The sequence below is a fragment of the Dipodomys merriami genome, unplaced genomic scaffold, assembly GCF_024711535.1.
Source record: "Dipodomys merriami isolate MVZ:Mamm:240054 unplaced genomic scaffold, mDipMer1.0.p SCAF_16, whole genome shotgun sequence".
NCBI classification, from domain to species: domain Eukaryota; kingdom Metazoa; phylum Chordata; class Mammalia; order Rodentia; family Heteromyidae; genus Dipodomys; species Dipodomys merriami.
This window is the reverse complement of record NW_027202937.1, coordinates 18618695-18637862: the sequence shown is the minus strand read 5'-3', so window position 1 is coordinate 18637862 and position 19168 is coordinate 18618695. Positions and strand designations below refer to the sequence as shown.

The window sequence follows — 19168 nt, the reverse complement described above, 5'->3', positions numbered from 1 at the left end:
TGTCCTGTTGCTTGCGATGGCTACTGAATTTGGCAGTAATTATTATGAAAATTAGCCAAGTCTCTCTTTATGTGCTCACCATGCCACTGTTGCCAAAGAATGACCTTTCCTTACAATTGTGTTTTCTTTAGAAAACAGAGTGGCTTTGACTGAAGATCTGGCTACCTCCACTTTCTTTCATGGACTATCACTACATTCATGCAGATTTCTCTGAGTGCATTTTTTGCCTCCCTAGGTCCTGTGGGGAAAAATGGCCCACCTCCACCCCTGTAAACAAGAGAGGCTGATTGTTGATACTTTGCTCCTACTAAGGCTATCTTAGAAACCCTGAGGCTGAAAAAATGTTTCCCACCATTATCGCTCATGATTTAGGAGTGGACATGCTCACATTTGCTTCTTATTTTATTTGAATGCCATTATGGTGAACAAATTCAGTCCTCTACTTTATAACTTTCCCTTAGAGGTATGTCTCCAGGAAGTACTTGCTTTGTGCACACACCACAGAGTTCCCTGAATCTAAACAACCTGCCATCTCTATTTGAATTTACTCTAATTGAAGGGAGGTGGAGGAGGCTGTGAGGACTCAGTAGCATTGATGATCATCTCAGTCACTTTGCAGATTTTGTGGAGGCACATGATGAAAATATGCAGAGAACAGAATGGTCTTGTTTTCCTTTGTTTTGCTTAGTTTCACCAAAGAATTTGTTCATAAGATCTTAAAAAGGAAGTGCAGAAAGACTAGAGATGTGACTCAGTGGTAGAGCATTTACCTGTGTGAGGCAAAGATTTAGAAGAAACGTTCTCCATGTTGGCTGCATGTTGGATACTCAACATATTATGGGCTGTCTTTGATCACATCCGTATTTTACATCGTTGATTTTTCTGTTTGGCCTGGGTCCAGGGCCCTTGTTCTCCTCCTCTTTATTGATCTTGAATAAGTATGACAATCTTAGGGACACTAAGGATGTATGTACACTAGAAAAGTGAGCTTGTCAAATGCTTTTAATTAAGCTTTTGGTGTTTTATGAGTTGGCAACCAAGTAAAGGATCAGGCTTATTGAATTAGCTCTCCTATATTTTTCAGAATTATTTACCAAGTAGAGAGTGAGATTTAAGTTTTCAGCCTGTTCTGCAGCTAGTACCTCAATAGGCCCCAGAGGAATTTCTGTGCAGAGTCCATTTTTAAATAAAGAAAAGGTCAGGAAATAAGGCAAAGCTGCAGCTACAACACAGAGAATAAAAAAGAAAGTACCTGATAGACTTCAGGGCATAGAGTGGCAAGAGCTGAACGGTGGTAGGGATCTGACCTGCAGCATGGAGGTTAACAGTTGGAAGACACCTTGAGGAGCATTGTGAATAGTGGTTCTTCACATTGGCCACATTTGGAAATACTCCCAAAGCTTGCCAGTGTCCCAAAAGACCAATTAAATCTGAGACATTAGGGAAGAGGACAAGGGTCTTGGTATATTTTAAAGGTTCTCCGATCATTCTACCTACAGAGGAGTTGAGAACAACTGGTTTAATCCAACTTGCTCATTTTCCATAGGAAGTTTAAAACAGGTTGCTACCATAAGGTCGGGGACTTGTCATTTGTGAGGATTTTAACCTTACTTGTCTTATTTCTTCTCTTGCTCTGTGTTCTTCCTATGTGCTCTCATCCCTGCCTACCTTTAAATTATACATATAGACCCCCAAATCTGTGGCCTCCGTGTCATGTCTAACTCTGTCTCACCTCAAAGTCATCATATTCAGGACTGAATTCCCTTTCTCCTAGTACCTAGACTCGCTTTTCTGCCTATGCTTTTGCATCAATGAAAGGTACTCTTCTCTCCTCCCTTAGTTTAGTTAGAGATCTCTTACACTTGTTTTGTTTTGCCTTTTTTGAGACAGTATTTCACTGGCCTCAAAATTACCATCCTCCTGCCTATATCTCCCAAGTGCAAGGACTATTGTGCCCTACCACATTCTAATTTCTCTCTTGTATGGCTTCTTCTCTAATCAGTTACCAGCTGAAATCCATTCTGCCTCACTCAGGTGGCTCTCTAATTCTACTTCCTTCTCACCTTCATTTGGGTTGTTGCCATGTTAATTTGGGATGGCCGCTAACCTTACATGCTTCCATGTTGGGCCTCTAGTTTTACTTTCAGGTGAGCTCCATCTTTAATACCATGAAGCTTGTTCTGGAACACAACTTTGATCATGTGTCACTATGTTTCATAAATCATTTGTTGTAATTACTTAGCCATTTCTTTAAATCAGCAAAGGTCCTTTCCTCTCTGATTCCATTCACCTATACTGGGTCTACATCCTTACAGTAACAGTTATCTGTAGACTCATTTCCTTTATTCTTACTTTAAAAAAAAAAAAAGCTGAGCTCTCCAACAATTAATCCTTTTCTTCTTCCATCAAATACTGTTCCATGCAGACTGAATTTAATGGTCCCAATATTGCCTACTCTCTAAACACTAGAACCTGCCCTGTAGAAAGTTTAAAGGATGATCTCCAGGCAAATAGGAGATCTTCCTCACCACTAGGCCACATCCTTGGTACCTGGCACGTTTATGTACCTCATATAAAGTTTCCTGACTACTTCATTTCTCTTCCCTGGCTCCAGTGACCCTTACTGCTTCTTGCTATGTACTTGTCCTCACTGACTCTTTCAGGGCCTGGCTAATTCTTCAACAAGGACTCTTTGACTCTCTTCTTTGTTGTTTTTCATCTTAAACATCTTGGCTATTTCTGACTTTTTGTTTTAGGATGTGGTTCTGTGTCTTCACTACTGAAAGTCTATCTCTGACAGGCAGTAACTCATCAGTCTTAGGTTTCTGGCCTCTATTACCTGATGACTGACTCCAATCTTTTGGAATTTTTTAGACCTTAACTCTCTTAGGTCCTTCTTGATTTGTTGCCTCAAATGACATACCAGCTAGTCAGACCTGGTTGTCCAGTTTACCTCTTTCTCAGCTCCTTGTCTTTTCCTCTTACCTTTTTGTTGCTACACGCCAGTTGCTCAGTTAACCACTTCTTAGACTCTGCCAGAGAGAAAAGCAAGGGAAAAAAAAATAGTGTGTTGAAATTTAAACCTGCTCTTTTAACTTCTTCCCACAAAGTATGATGAAGGCTTGGATATTTAAATATTAATATGATAATTCTCCTTAAACCCACAGAATTCTAAGAAAGCTTGTAAGCTTCTTCAGTTTTGAGACCCCCATATATAGAAATAGAATATATAGTGACATCATAGTTTTACTGGTTTACTTGGGAAAGTTCTACATCTAGACAAAGGGCAAAGAAAGCATTGAAATAGCTTGGGAAGCAAACAGGAAGCATGGTAGATATTGCTCATATTCAATTGGCCATATAACCTCATGTTCAAAATAGATTCTTGGCTCCAAAGAGCCTTTCTCAGACTGTCCTCTATTGTATACCTTTCATAAAGATTGAGAGGGTTAAGCTGGGCTCTGGCAGCTACTCAGGGGCTGAGACCTGAGGATTGCCATTGGAACCAGTCCAGGCAGACAAATCCCAAGAGATTCTTATTTACAGTTAACCAGCAAAAAGCCTTGAGTGGAGGTGTGCCTCAAGTAGTAGAGGACTAGCCAAGAGCACAAGGCCCTGAGTTCAAGCCCCAGTACCAGCACATACTCCCATCTACCCATTCTCACACACACACACACACACACACACACAGCAACCTGCACTGTAAAAAAAATTCTCCCTCGGGGCCTTTAGCTTTGTTTGTTTCCAAAAGGAAGTTTAAGGAAGGGGTCTTCAGTGTTTTCTGAAAAGTAAAATATAAGAGCAGTTTGTGAAATGCACATAGCTGGGAAGCTGTGGATACTCAGGATCCAGAAGTTTTACTGAGCTTGCATACTGCCTCAGTGTTTAAACTCAGCTTCAACCTACCTCCATGGCACGGCTCAGCATCCTCTCATCCCTGTGGCACATGTCTTAGAACTGAGGATAAAGGTGACTTGAAGGTACCTCTGGGGGAAAATGGTTGCCAAACCTTTTGTACTTTGGCCACCCTCATTACAAGTTCATCACACAACTTGTTTAACATGTTTACTTTTCAAACACTTAGAGAATTAACAGGTGGTTGCATGACCAAGATGTTTGTTTTAACAGGCTGAAAAGTGGGAGGTAATTTACACATGCACTATGATGCAATAGGAAAATACCTAATTATGCCCTTTTTGGCTCCGCTTTTGGTTTCAGTTACAACTGCTGATAGCAAAGCTCAACAAACCTTGCAGAGTAGTAGTCCTAACAGTGCCCCTATGGGATTCTCAATCACTGGTAATGGTAGCCATATCTTATTTACTTGTATGTTGTTTCTACCTTGCTTTAGTGCTAGAACTTACTAAAGACGTCCTGTGGTGAGCTAGAATATTTACTAGACATTTACTAGATTCAGAAATTCCTTATCTGTTTCAGCAAGTGCTACAAACCACCCTGCCCTTTTCTTGGTCTATAGCTAGAAGACACTGGAAGTTAAAATCCTGGAAACAACACAGCTAATTCTTGCTGTGCCTGGTATCTTCATCATGGTATTTTAGGAAATAGGTTAGAACTGGCTTTTGAAGTGTCTTCATGAGCAAGTAGAAGGTGCAAGAAATTTTGTTGTGAAGTTAACTGTTCATTTCAAGAAACTACTAGTAGCTGTAGACATGGTTAGGCATAGAGATTCTAGATCAGAGCTAACTTCTCTCTAGAAAGAGCCAGATGGTAAATACCTTAAGGTTTGTGGTCTGTTTTGACCATCTGCTGTTGGAGCATGGAAACGGTCATAGATAGTAACAATAAAACTTTAAAAAAAAACAGGAAGTAGTCTAGATTGCCCAGTAGGCCATAATTTTCCAAGCATTGTTCTAGATTCTAAAAGATATACCACTAGGCTGTATAGCTGAAAGGAAGAAAGCAGCGATTTTTAGATAATTGAATATAGTAACCCTTAATATTTACAGCCAAATTTACCCAAATGTTTACAAAGAAGACCACACTAAAGCTACCAGCACGACTATGTTTATTGCATCACTATTTACTATAGCTAAGATATGGAACCAACCCAGATGTCCCTCAGTAGATGAATGGATCAAGAAAATGTGGTATATATACACAATGGAATTCTATGCCTCCATCAGAAAGAATGACATTGCCCCATTTGTTAGGAAATGGAAAGACTTGGAAAAAATTATATTAAGTGAAGTAAGCCAGGCCCAAAGAAACATAGGTCCCATGGTTTCCCTTATTTGCAATATCTAGTATATTTCTGAGTCAAGAAAAGGTCAGATAAGTTGATGTTAGGGAAATGAACCCTAAGATATGTACTCAATTTTTTTTTTCTTTCATGCAATTGTTTCTAACACATTTATAAGATTATTTCTTTGTTGCTTTGTATATCCCTCCCCCACAGTATAACCTCTGCTTTCACTGTATTTGATGTTGGTATAATTTGTGGAGGGGAAGGGGAAAAACAAATGGTTTAAATAGGGATATAGGTGGGCCCATTGCAACAATGAGATGTACAAGTCGTTTTGTTGAAAATGAACTTTACAACTTTGGTGTGGGGGGGTGGGGGAGGATGGGAAGGGGAAACAAAAGAGGAGGCTACAATGCTTGATAAGAAATGTACTCATTATCTTGCCCATGTAATTGTAACCCCTCTATACAGTATTTTCACAATTAAAAAATCAAAAAAAATATTTACAGCCAAGAATTTACTATATGTACAATAATAAACTTATAAGAAAAAAGTTACTTCTGGCTTTTTTTAAGTGAAAGTGGGAACATTTATTAGACTGAAAGAAATCATCTCTAGGATGGCACATGTTGCTATTGACATAGAAGAGGCCTGGAGAATTAAATCCCATCCCAGAACCAGCCTATGGGACATTGTCACTGTCCCAAAAAGTGTTTCACTTACTTATATCCCACTTCCCTTCCAAAGTCAATTGAAGTAGCTATGACAAAAAGTGTATGTAGAAGTTGGGCACCGGTGACTGACACCTGTAATCCCAGCTACTCAGGAGGCTGAGATCTGAGGATCATGGTTCAAAGCCAGCCTGGGCAGGAGAATTTGTGAGACTCTATCTTCAGTTAATCATCAAAAAACAAGAGGTGAAGCTGTGGCTCAAGTGGTAAAGTGAAAGTACCCAGACTCTTAAGTTCAAGCAAATAAAATAAAATGTGTGTGTGTGTGTGTGTGTGTGTGTGTGTGTGTGTGTGTGTGTGTGTGTGAGTGTGTGTGTGTGTGTGTGTAGAGCATGTGCTTGATAGGACCAAGGACCTGGGTTCAATCTTCAGGGCCCTGCCATCTGATAAGTCAAAAGGCTTTAGCTATAAATACACAGATATAAATTCAAACCCACATGAAAAGACCATAAAAAGCAACTTTAGAATATTCCTTATTTGCCTACCAGCTCAAGATGGTCAACAGTGTCTGAGACTCATCAGTCTTTGGTATACCTCCCAAGATGAAAATTGATATGTTTTCTATTTTATCTTCTCTAGCATAAATTCCTTTCTGGAAAAAAAAAATTTTTCCCAATGTGTTAAATCAATCTCCTTCCAATGGAAGTGTTAGTATTTGTCATTTTTGTTCTGATTGAAGTGTAAGCCAAGAACAGTTTTACTACACGGGATAAGGAAAGGAAAGAAAAAAATGATAAGCTAATGAAAATGTTGATGGACAAGCAACTTGACCATCATATCCAACAGATCCCAAGGCTCACATAACTAATGTTTCATTAGCTAAGGAAATTTTTGTGTACTCATCTTGAAGCAATATCCATACTCTCAGGAGAAAAGAAGTATTAAATTGCTTCAGGTTATGTGATTGGAATCACTGGTCAAGGGAGAGGACAGAAGAGGCAGAAATTTCAGCTGAGCTGCAAGGGATGATTTTCAGTGGGCATCAGAATGTGGCAATAAGAACAAGGGATCTGCAGGCCTGCCAATAGAATTATGGCTCCAGGATATTTCTGAAATAGGGAGAATTTTCTAGAAAAAAAAAAAAACAGCATCTATAAAGGACTTTAGTACACAATCCTCACTATTATCTCAGCCAGCTGCCTAGCCAAGTGGATGTAGAAGACCACACAAAAGCCAGACAGGATTTCTGGCAGTAGAGATTTGATGGACATGTCCAGGAGGATAATGGAATAGGTAAGGAATACTTCTTTAGGCCTCGTGGATACTAGTCAAGTATTCATTCACAAGTGTAGACAGAAGAAGCTCAGTTACCTTTTGGAATAGCATCAGAGTGGGTCAGAGTTAACAACCACCAAGTTACTTACATGACAGAATTTTAAGATGTATATAGCAGTAGTCTTAATTTTGTGATGGACAAGAAAGAAATTCAGTCACTTCTGTATTTATTGCTAAGAAAATATGATACATATTTTAATCTATTCTTCAAATTTAGAAAGGTTCTAACTTTTAAATAGAAGAGAAAAATCTCCAGAATTTCCATTTTAAGTCTTGTTTTTTTTTTTCATTCTCTCTTGGTAAGATGGCACATTGGGAAGATTTAGGGGGGATAGGAGGTCATTTATCATATCTAAGTCGTGTTCTATTTGATACTGAAACTGGACCTCTATAATTTTTTATCTATCCAAACTCTCAAGCTGTTACAGATACTTGTGCAAAGATTATTATATTAAAGATTAAATTGCAGAAGACATTTGGATTTCTAAAGCTCTTACATTTCATGCTTTGCATACGGACTGTAGGTGATGGACTCATGCATGAAAGTTTGGCAAAGATAAAATGTGAACATAAAAAATAAATTTCAGATCAATGTATATGGAATATCTTCCTTTCTTTGAAATTACTAACTTTAAATTTGTGTTTACATATATAGGAAGCATAAAAATTGTCCATAGTGAGTAAGGGGGTGGCAGAGCAGCGATCATAGTACATGAGAAAAGAATCTGTGTGTCCTCCACATGTACTAGTTATTGCAAATAAGGAAACCATGGGACCTATGTTTCTTTGGGCCTGGCTTGCTTCACTTAATATTTTTTCCGTCTTTCCATTTCCTAACAAATGGCCAATGTCATTCTTTCTGATGGAGGCATAGAATTCCATTATGTATATATATACCACATTTTCTTGATCCATTTATTTACTGAGGGGCATCTGGGTTGGTTCCATATCTTAGCTTAGCTATGGTAAATAATGCTGCAATAAACATAGTTGTGCTGGTAGCCTTACTATGGCTTTGTTTGTGATTGTTTGGGTAAATGCCCAAAAGTGGGATTGCTGGGTCATAGTGGAACTCTAGGTGGAGTCTTTTGAGGAACCTCCATACTGCTTCCCTAAGTGGTTGAACAAGTTTGCACTCCCACCAACAGTGCAGTAGGGTTCCCTTCTGTCCACATCCCCTCCAGCATCTGTTGTTATTAGAGTTCTTGATTATAGCCATTTTAACTGGGGTGAGGTGGATTCTCAATGTTATTTTGATTTGCATTTCTTTTATGGATAGAGAAGTTGAGCATTTCTTCATGTGTCTAAAGGCCAAAAGCTAGGTACATGTGACCATATAAGTTGATGTTAAGCGAAATGAACCCCAAGATAGGGACACAAATATCTTTTTTCTTTCTTGATATTGTTTCTAACGTATTTATACTGTTCCATGTGATTTTTTTGTTTCCTTGTATGTTCCTCCCCCACTGTATAAACCCTGTTTTCACTGTATTTGACGTTGGTGCCCCACATCTTATATATACACTACTCTAATTCAGGAAGGGGAAGGGAAAAAACAAAATACTTAAATAAGGATACAGGTTGACCCATTGTAACAATGAGATGTACAAAACACTATAAAATATTTAAAGATAATTGATAAAAAATGCTTAAATAGGGATACAGGTTGACCCATTGTAACAATGAGATGTACAAGACACTATATTGGGGAGGTGGGAGGGAAGGGATAGTAAGAGAAAAACAAAGGAGGAGGTAACAATGCTCAAAATGTACTCATTATCTTACTCATATAACTGTAACTCCTCTGTACACTATTTTTACAATAAAAATGTATTTTTAAAAAACAACACTATGTTGAAAACAAACTTTACAACTTCGGCATGGGGAGGATAGTAGTGGAGGAGGGAGGGAAGGAATGGTAGGGGAAAACAAAGGAGGAGGCAACAATGCTCAATAGAAAATGTACTCATTACCTTGTTCATGTAACTGTAACCCCTCTGACAGCATTTTTACAATAAAAAACTTAAGGAAAGAAAAGAAAAGAGACTGTCATCTATGTTGGCTAGAATGAGATAACCCCATACTTCTTATCCCTGATGCTGAGTAGCAGGAGGGGTAGACAAGACTTGAGCAATACCTGGGTTTGCCCTGAAAAAGAACATGTTGTGAGAAGTAAAGGGCCTTCTGTTGTCTTAACTATGTGTATACAGCTACATATCCACAGTATAAATATGGGTAGTTACATGCCTCTCCAACTTAGTGCCATAGTTTATCCATTAATGTAGCCAGCCTTTATCACACACTTAGCATATGTGATAAGTACTGGGCACCACATCTGATGGAATGAAGGCACCATTGTCAGACAGGCTAAGGTGTGCCCAGGAAGCCTGCCCATCCTTTGGGCAGGTGTGTATCATGGACCAGATCTGAGTAGCTGCAGTGGTGTTCAAAGCCACTGAAACTGCCCTGAATGTGGCCTGAATTTTCTTTCTTTGTATTGTGCTTTCTTCATTTTAACCTCTAAGTTAAACATTTTTATAGAGAATTTTTCATAATTTAATTCAAAATTTTCTGGGAAGAGGTTGCTTTGCTGCTTCCGACTTTGGTTTGCACTTAAACTCTTGTGTTCCATCAGCTTTCACAAGGCCAAAATCTCTAATGAAAGAATAGCATCTTTAGGTATAGATATAAACACACATGTATGCTTTCTATGAGCTACCAACTCAAATATTAAATATTTAATATTTTTCTTTCACAGAAAAAGCAGAGGACAAAAGATCTTTCTCAAGTATTTCATTCTTACAATCCATATGACCACAAGGTAAGAGAAACGAACATGTTATTAATACATTTTATTGGAGTCTGGATGATGACTAGTATTCCCATTAGTATAGTTATGATCCCTTCTAGATTTACATCTTTCTGAATATATAGCACAGTCTTCAATATATGAATTTTTGAATATGGAAAGAAAGAAAGAAGAATAGGGAAGAAAAATGAGAAAGCAAAATATGGTAACTTTGAAGTGCAAATACACTTGTATTTCAGTTTAAAATTTTTCAACATTTGTAAAGAAAACAATATTTGCATTTGTGAACTAGAATAGTATTTTTTGCACATTAAAATCTAGTCACAGTTTGCTAGAGCTATAGGTCTAACACTTACCTAGCTTTAAAACAACAAAAACCTAAACAACACAAATCTAGCTACATATTGGCACTGAAATCTCAAACCTTTAAGACAGCCTTTGGTAAAGTTTTTGTTTAATATACGAGTGGTTTTTGTGTTTTGTTTTTTGTTTGTTTTTGTTCCCAAATACTTAATGAAAACCTAGGCTTCTTTGCATTGGGAAAAGTAGTTAAAACATTACTTGCCAGGTCTGGGCTCTCTATTAGTTATTTTGCTAAATAAGTCGTCCTTTTTTAAAAATCAGTCAATAGCATTATTCATGAAATATCCATCACCAAGAATTTTGCTGGACAGAGATGGTCAAAAAGTGTGATGGCTCCCAAATTGCCATTTAAATACTTTCTAAAGACCCATTGTAGGCTGGAGCGATGGTAGAGTATAGAATACCTACTCAAAAAGCATAAGCCCTGAATTCAAACCTCAGTACTGCCAGGAATAAAAAGAAAAGACTCCTCATTCCTATTCTAACCCACACCCTTTACCCTTCCTATTTGAAAATTTTCCTGGATATTTTTTACGTATATGTATTTCATATATTTGTAAAAGATAAAAACTTCTTTTTAAAAACACACACACTTGGAACCATTTTATACAAAATGCTTAACACCTTCCCATCTCCATGGGGAAATGCATTACAGATTTGAGACTTGAAACTTCTAGTCCGTGTTCATTATGTTCCAATAAATCTATTAATGTGAGGTGACTTCAGAGCAAACAGAAATACACAGTTGAAATGCTCCTGTAAACTTAAAGTCCTTATCTATGAATTTACAGGTAAATTTACAGGTACCATATGGTAAGGTCTCTTTTTTTTTTTTTTGTCAAAATGATGAGTATGAAAAAAACACTTTATATAGCAACAAAATTGTGCCCAATGGTTTGTGGAAGTTTGGAGAATTTAAATCATTTCTAGTGGTTTCCTAAGTGACCAGTTGACTTCATGTGCCAAACATTGGTAAAAAGAGGTGTTTTTGTTCCATGTGACCACTCTAATATGCAGTCTTAGAATTTAAATTATTTCAAGTGAACATTTCTCAAGCTAAGCCAATCACTTGGCAGAATACAGGGATTCTGTTTGAAAGAAATTGAGAAAGCCACTGGTGTCTGACAAGTCAAGGGGAAGGCACGGGCTGCTGAATATTACAGCAGCAGAAGGAATGAGATTGGCCAGATTTCTAATGGGAACGTTGCACATTTTTTTTTTTAAGTGAAGCCATTTAATTAACGTAAGTGCAACAGTGGCTAAAGTTAACATTTAACAAAAGCTTAGAAAAAGAAAAAGCTATGGCAAATCAAAGGTTTCACCCAACTTGTCTACATTTTGCCCACTTCTAACATTTTTTTAATTTACAGTTAAGGGAATTTCCATTACTCTTTTATTAGACCTCTTAATGGAATCTAGCCATTTGCAGCTTCTACCAGCTTCCTCTTCATATCCTTTGTGGCATTATATCAAAGTCACCTCAGATTATTTTGGCTTCTCTTGTGAAGGCTTCATTCCCCTACAAATTAGTCATTGGGTAATGAAGAACTGAATAAAAGTGCCTTTTGATCTTTAGTTTAAGATGGATAATAAATTATTGTAAGTAGCTAGACTGCTTGATGAATGAGTTTTGAAGCTCCTGAAGTTTGGCCATGTGTCTGCTTTAGGTGCTGTTTTATTCTGTGTGTGTGAAGTGAAGGAAAAAGGAAATTTTTGTTCTGGACAGTGCCTGGGCTCTTTATTAACCTCCTACTTTTCTTAGCTCCATCCCTACAAATTTAACCTTGCTACTTGTAACTTTGTCTCTTGTTTATTGGAATGTTCTGAGATAACTAGAACCACACACAGATAAACTAACCCTATTTCTCAGTTTTTAAATGTTGCTTTTTCCCTCATAAATAACAAAATAAGAGGGTGGTATTTCAAGTTACTCTGTCATTTTAACTACCCAGTTGCAGGCAGTCAAATTAGATTTCTAAGCAGATAGATGTGGTTTTTGTTTGTTTTTTGGTTTAGGTTTTTTTGTTTTTGTTTTTGTTTTTTGGTAGGTCTGTGGTGTGGCTTGAACTCTGGGCCTGGGCTCAGCTGGTCCCTCAGCTCTTCAGCTCAAGGCTAGTGAACTACCACTTGAGTCACAGCGCCATGGCTAGTTTTCTAGTGGTTTATTCGAGATAAGAGTTTCATGGACTTTCCTGCCTGGGCTGGGTTTGAACTGTGATCCTCAGATCTCAGCCTCCAGAGTAGCTAGGGTTACAGGTGTGAGCCACTGGTGCCCAGCTCAGATAGATGTTTTCTTGTGAAATATTTTCAAGATCCTTTAAAGTTGGCTTCAGCATCTTATGCTCCGTGAGATTTCTAGAGTAATTTTTAGAGAAATATACACCAATATTGTAAATGGAAGCTTATCTAAATTAAAATATCATCTGTTGAAGATTTACTGTAAAAAGAAGTCGGAGGACCAGGTGCTGGTGGCTCATGCATATAATCCTAGCTACTGAGGAGGCTGAGGTTTGAAGATTGAGGTTCAAAGCCAGCCCAGGAAGACAAATCAGAGAGACTTATCTCCATTTGACCAGCAACAAGCCAGAAGTAGCAGTATGACTTAAATAGTAGAGTGCCAGCCCTGAGCAAAAAAGCAAAGCAGGACATAAGGCCATGTCTTTAAGCCCCAGTTCTGGGAGACATGAATAGAGTTCAGTAAAGTACAATGGACCATGTGTTAATGAATTTCAAAACAAAGTAAGAAGTTGTGGGCTTCGTTCTTTTGTACAGTTTTCTGTATGGTTGAAATTTTTCCATACCACAAGAGATGCAAGAGTAAGATTAAGCCATGGCTTACTCCTGAGAGTGACTCTTCTGGCAATCTCTTTTTCTCTCTACCTAACTTCCTTTTAGTGTTAACTTCCCCTTGTACTTTTACATGGAAGAAGGGAAACTCAGCACTTCACTGGCTTCATTATGCTGAGTAAACCCAGAAAGACAACTCCTTTTCAATTGGCACCATTTCCTGGGATTTCATCCCAAATTATAGTGGTCACTTATATGATAGCCTTGCCTACTGGAAACTGCTAAAACAGTTGTAATTACAAAGGGCAGTTAGAGCTGTTGTGTTCTCAGTGAGTCAGTTATGTTTGCTCTTCTTTCCATCCCACATCCCAGATTGCTCCGGCCTGACCCCAGACACAGAAAAGTCACCAGGTTAAACAAGCAGATCGTTTGAAGGAGGCCAGGTGCATTTCTTAATCAGACCCTAAAGCCATTGTTAGGTAGTAAATGGTCAGCTGGTTTTCTCTTAAATGATGTTGCAAACAGCAAACAAAACTCAAAGCAAAATGTGCACCCAGATGAGAGTTGGGAAATACTTTCTTACACTAATACATGTTGCTTCAGATTGAATTTCATTTTCAAGTGCTTTTGGTTCTGTGTCCAGATTAAAAGAATTCTCTTCAATAATTCCTTTTGATTGTTGAGGCAGTCTTGCTAGGTAGCCTAAGCCGACTTCTAACTTGCAGTCTTCCTGCCTTACCTCCCAGGTTCTGGGATTATAGATAAATGCCATCATACCTGGCAACCATGCGTAGAAATATTATTTATACAAAGAAAGTTAATCAAAATGTGTTCTCATTTATCTTCCCTAATAAAAGGGAACATAGGTAAGGTAATCCAGAAGGTCATCTGACTATATTTCATGCATTTTTTTCTCCGTTATTTTAAAGAATATACCTTGTGGTTTCTGAAAATACACCAAGCTAAGTACCGGGAAAGGTTACAGGGCCAGAGAGGCCTTCTAGGCCATGGGGTCAACCTAGAGTTTTTTTGTTTTTCTTTTTTCTCCCCCTTCTGGAGAAGTCACAGGTAAGTTAAAGCAGGCTATAATTAGAACATCTTTTATTAAAGTCATGCAAATTAGTGTGTACTGTGTGTCCTTGGCCTGAATAAAACCTTACTATGTACATAAAGGATCTCCTTTTTTTATAACTTTTTTGGTAGATTTTTATCAGAACTTATGTGTTCAAGGGGAAATCTAGGTTTATTAGCTAAACACAGATGTTAATAATCTACTAATATAAAAAGTTACTATAAAAATATGAAAATGCTAGGGAAGAAAAAAAATTTTAGATCCACAGCAATTTTTTAACATCTCCCAAGTTCTAAAACTCAGTTCATCTGAGTGATTTAATATCTTCTCTACATTGAAAGAGAGTGTTAAGCCAAGTCCTAGTAGTTTATGCCTATCATCCTAGTTATTCATGAGGCTGAGATATGAGGATCCAGGTTTGAAGCAGCCCAGGAGAAAAGTCTTTAAGTCTTTTATCTCTAATTAACCAGCAAAATTCTGAAAGTGGAGGTATTGTTCAGGTGGTAGAGTACCAGTACACACACACACACACACACACACACACACACACACACACACACACACACACACACACACACACACACACACACACACACACACACACACACACACACACACACACACACACACACACACACACACAAAATGAGTATTTAACAGTTGTTACTACTACAATGCTTCACATATTTTGTACAGGAGGCTGCTTTTTTGTTTTGTTTTGTTTTTGGTTGTGGGACTTGAATGTAGAGTATGGGCTTTGTCCCTGAGCTTTTTTGCTCAAGGCTAGTATTCTACCACTTTGAGCCACAACTCCACTTCCAGTTTTTAAGTGGTTAATTAGAGATAAGAGAGTCCAGAACCTTCCTGCTGTAATCCTCAGATCTGAGCTTCCTGAGTAGCTATGATTACAGATGTGAGCTACCAATATTCAGCCTTATTTTCTTTTAATAACTTGTGTTCTCCATGTAGAAATGTAAATCTTTGCACATTCTTGAGAGTCATTGTTGGTAAAGTTCGCTTTTCTTTTTCACTTGATAACTGTTACTTTAATAACTTTTTTCTATAACAGACATATATCTAACTGTAAGCAAATTCTTCTATGTCACAAAACTGTATATATAAACATACTTGATAAGTTCTCCTTTGAGAAAAACAAACATCAGCACTTTACTCAATTAGCAGTCTTTGTTACTGTGATCTGGTAAATCCAAAATACAGCTCTGAATTTGTGTGAAAGCCAATCTGAGCCCAGACTGTTCAAGTGACTGTTTACTATCCCCACTCCACGTCCACCAACTGTCCATTGTTCTGTTTAAGTCCATTCTAACAAATGTAGACAGATGCCTGATTGCCCTGACAGCAGTTAAGAAGAGGTTAGTTCTTGCTTTGTTATACAGGAACTCAACCACTAGCAACAGAGAAGCCACATTTTGAGAGGTCAAATTGGAAGTCTTCATTAGAAAGCTGGCAACTACAGGTAGACTCCTGTCTCAAAGACCTGCAGCCCAGAAAGTAGCATGCACAAAGCTTTTAAAGGCAAAAACCACATGTTTGGGTTAGGGACCCAAGTCCAACAAAAACACATAGTCTAGGGCAAGAATTCTCTGTAGTAAAACTTTCCTGTGTCCAAAAACAGCATGATACCTCTGCAGATTCAAAGAATGGCCTATCTCACACCTCTAAGCTTGTCTGAGCTGGGTGAAAAGCCCCCACCACGCATCCAGACTATGAGAACCAGACATTGTTTGTTAGACCCAATATCCTTATTTCAGTTTGAGAACTCAGAGCTGCAGTAAGTAGTGACAGAGTACGAAATAAAAGGGAGGACAGCTGGTGGCTCACGCCTGTAATCCTAACTACTCAGGAGGCTGAGATTCTAAGGATTATGGTTCAAAGCCAGCTGGGGCAGTAAAGTCCCCATGAGATACTCATCTCCAATTAAACACTCAAAAACCAGAAGTGGTTCTGTGGCTCAGTTGGTAGAGTGCTAGCCTTGAGCTGAAGAGCTCAGGGACAACACCCAGGCACAGAGTTCAAGTCCCATGACCAACAACAACAACAAAAAAAAAAAAAAGAGGGCAGGCTTCAGAGCCCAAAGTCACTAACAGAGCACCTCTTGTGGTGCAGGTGCCCAGGACCCCATCACTTACCTCTAATCCCAGACCCTCACTACACTTTAATTTACCTCAAGTGAAATAGTTGGGATTAATTTATATCAAGAAACATGTTTTGTTTAAAAACAGTAGAGGTATGTACCCTCTTTTTGAAAGCATTAGTATTTTAGGAACAAATTATACTTACCTTGAAAACTTTCTTAGGAACAACTGGTAATAAGGCCTAGGTAAATCGAATATTACTGTAGATAGTGGTTGGATTAAAAATAGTGGGCTGGGAAGGTGGCTCAGTGGTAGAGTGCTTGCCTTGCATGCCTGAGGCCCTGGGTTCGATTCCTCAGCACCACGTAAGCAAAAAGAAAAAAGCCGGAAATGGTGCTGTGGCTCAAGTGGTAGAGCGCTAGCCTTGAGCTGAAGAGCTGAGGGACAGCGCCCAGTCCCTGAGTTCAGGCCCCGCGATCAGACCCCCCCCCCAAAAATAGTGGAAATGTTGGATACCAGTAGCTCATGCCTGTAATCCAACCTACTTTGAAGGCTGATATCTGAAAATCACAGTTCAAAGCCTAGCAGACAAATCTGCTGGAGATAAGAATTTCTCCAATTAAACAGCAAAAAGCTTAAAGTGGACATGTGGCTCAAACCCTATGAATGAGAAGACTAAGGCAGAGTACACAATTTTGTACTAGTGCAAAATTTAAATATAGATATATTTATCGATAGATGTATCTACAGATAGATATTAGAAGAGTAGTTAACCCTGTGGATAGTTAGTAAAGATAGTAAATGAGTGAGAAAAGTAGAACCAGTATTACTCTAGATTATTTTTGTAATTAAATACTATAAAACATTATTCTTTGGGAATTATTGCATTTTGTCTTGAAGACCTAGGGGTTTGGTAATGCAGGGGAAGCTTGCTTACTTGGAAAATAAGAAACCCCTTCAAAAAAAAATCATAAAGTACAATAGTAGTGACAGTCTGTAAAGGCACTGGGTTTGATCCCAAGTAAAAGAGAAAAGGAGCCAAGGAAGAAAGAGGAAAGAAGGAAGTATCTAGACATCCTGACTTCAACAATTATAATATATTAGTACAACTGTGTATGGGAAGGGTGTAGGGGTACATGTAAGTGTGTGTGTGTGTGTGTGTGTGTGTGTGTGTGTGTGTGTGTGTGTGTGTTTGCATGTTCGCTAGCCCAGGGCTGGACTCTATCCCTAAGTTCTTTTGAGCCACAGCTCCACTCTTGGCTTTGTAATGATCTATTTGACATAAGAGTCTCACAGACTTCCTTGCCTAGGCTGGCTTCAAACTATTATCCTTAGATGTCAGCCTAAGAGTAGCTAGGATTACAAGTACTAGTCATTTGTCCTTGGCAGTACAATTGATTCTTTAACACAATATTAACTATGCAAAACGAATTGCTGTGCATTTCAATAATCCACACTTTCTAAGACTATCTCAAGATCTATTAGTATAAATGACATGGGATTCTTATCCTCTAGTGTACAGTGAAATATTTCTGAGGCTTTAGGCAAAAACATACAGTAGTAATCTGTGTTAACAGTCTTGGGTTATACTACTGTCCTCTCTAAGTCTGTCATTTCTCTGCAGCATTTTTTCAATACCTGTATCATATGTCCTTGTTGAAAAAAATCACGTACTGTCTAATGTTTCTCCATAAATCAGGTGTCTGCTGATATACAGCCTTTTATATTTGAAGAATCGTGAACCTTTGCCTCAATCCAAAGGCAATCCTAGTATGGTCAAGCATGCATTACCCCTGTGCCTTGAGTAGAGAACATAGCAGTAGAGCACTCTGAGCTGTTCTAAGAGGGAGATGGGAGCTGGGATTCCTGCCTGCTGGCCCTGTTGAGCTCTGAGCTATCTGCTGTCTGGAAATAGCAAATCCCATTTTTAATGGATCAGACACTATGAGAGCCAAATTTTTATGGCACATGTAGATAAAGAAACAAGTTCTTGATTTGGCATGTTTATGCTGTGCTTAAAACAGTTCTCCGCAGCAGATCGCCCAAAGCCATTTGTGCATTTCACTTCACTTACTGACTTTGGCAAAGATTTTTTTCAAGTTCTTCTAAGAATGTTGCTAAATATCAGGAACAATTGAATAAATGTCTAATTAATTGAACATCTTTATTGCTATACTGATACATGACCTCACCCAAAATTCAGCCTCACATGTAGTTTTGGACTATAAGGAAGTAAATACTTCATAATTGTTCAGTCCATTTCATCAGCTCTACTCTAAAGCCAAATGAATGATTCAGACTGGAAATAAAGGACACACTGAAATGCTGCTTCTGTGTGTTCATTTGTTAAAGTATCTTCCTTCTCAGGATGTCTGTATTGTTCCCGTAGGTGCAGTCCTCGCTCAGCTGTGGCCTGCCTCCTCACTGAGTGTCTCTCAGCCTTCCTTCTTCTGTATATACACCAAACAATCCAAAAGCATGGCCTTGCTTTTAAGCCTTCCCAGCTTGCAATTTGAGTAGCAGTCATGTTTCCTTTAGGCATTTGATACCTTACCCATGTATGTTCCTTTTTCCTTGTAATGGCATATTGTTCTAAGAAATAAGTATTATAGTTTACAAAGGGGATTTTAGTTTATTTTGTTATTGTCAGTGCCTGGCTGAGAAGTATGAACCTATATGCATGGCAGAGAATGTAGTATTGTTAATCTGTAGATGCCAGAATTCTGTCCTATCTATTACCCCAAGAATTGACAAACAATGAAATCAAAAAAGATATAGTGATTAGATTAAAGCAATAATTTAAAACTCCATGTAGCTGGCAGTGTTCTCAAA

General features: G+C 38.3%; 1 protein-coding gene across 7 annotated transcripts in view; it reads left to right on the top strand.

The window, feature by feature from the left end:
• Positions 1 to 19168, top strand: part of Cdkal1 (CDK5 regulatory subunit associated protein 1 like 1) — a 732742-nt gene that overhangs the window by 401986 nt on the left and 311588 nt on the right. For all 7 annotated transcript variants that reach the window (XR_011372241.1, XR_011372240.1, XM_070024471.1 and 4 more), the window contains one exon: positions 9968 to 10030. Coding sequence is in view for 5 of the 7 variants with exons in the window: in XM_070024471.1 (XP_069880572.1) it covers positions 9968 to 10030 (63 nt within the window). In the remaining 2 variants the exon portion in view is untranslated. The remainder of the gene's footprint in view (positions 1 to 9967; positions 10031 to 19168) is intronic.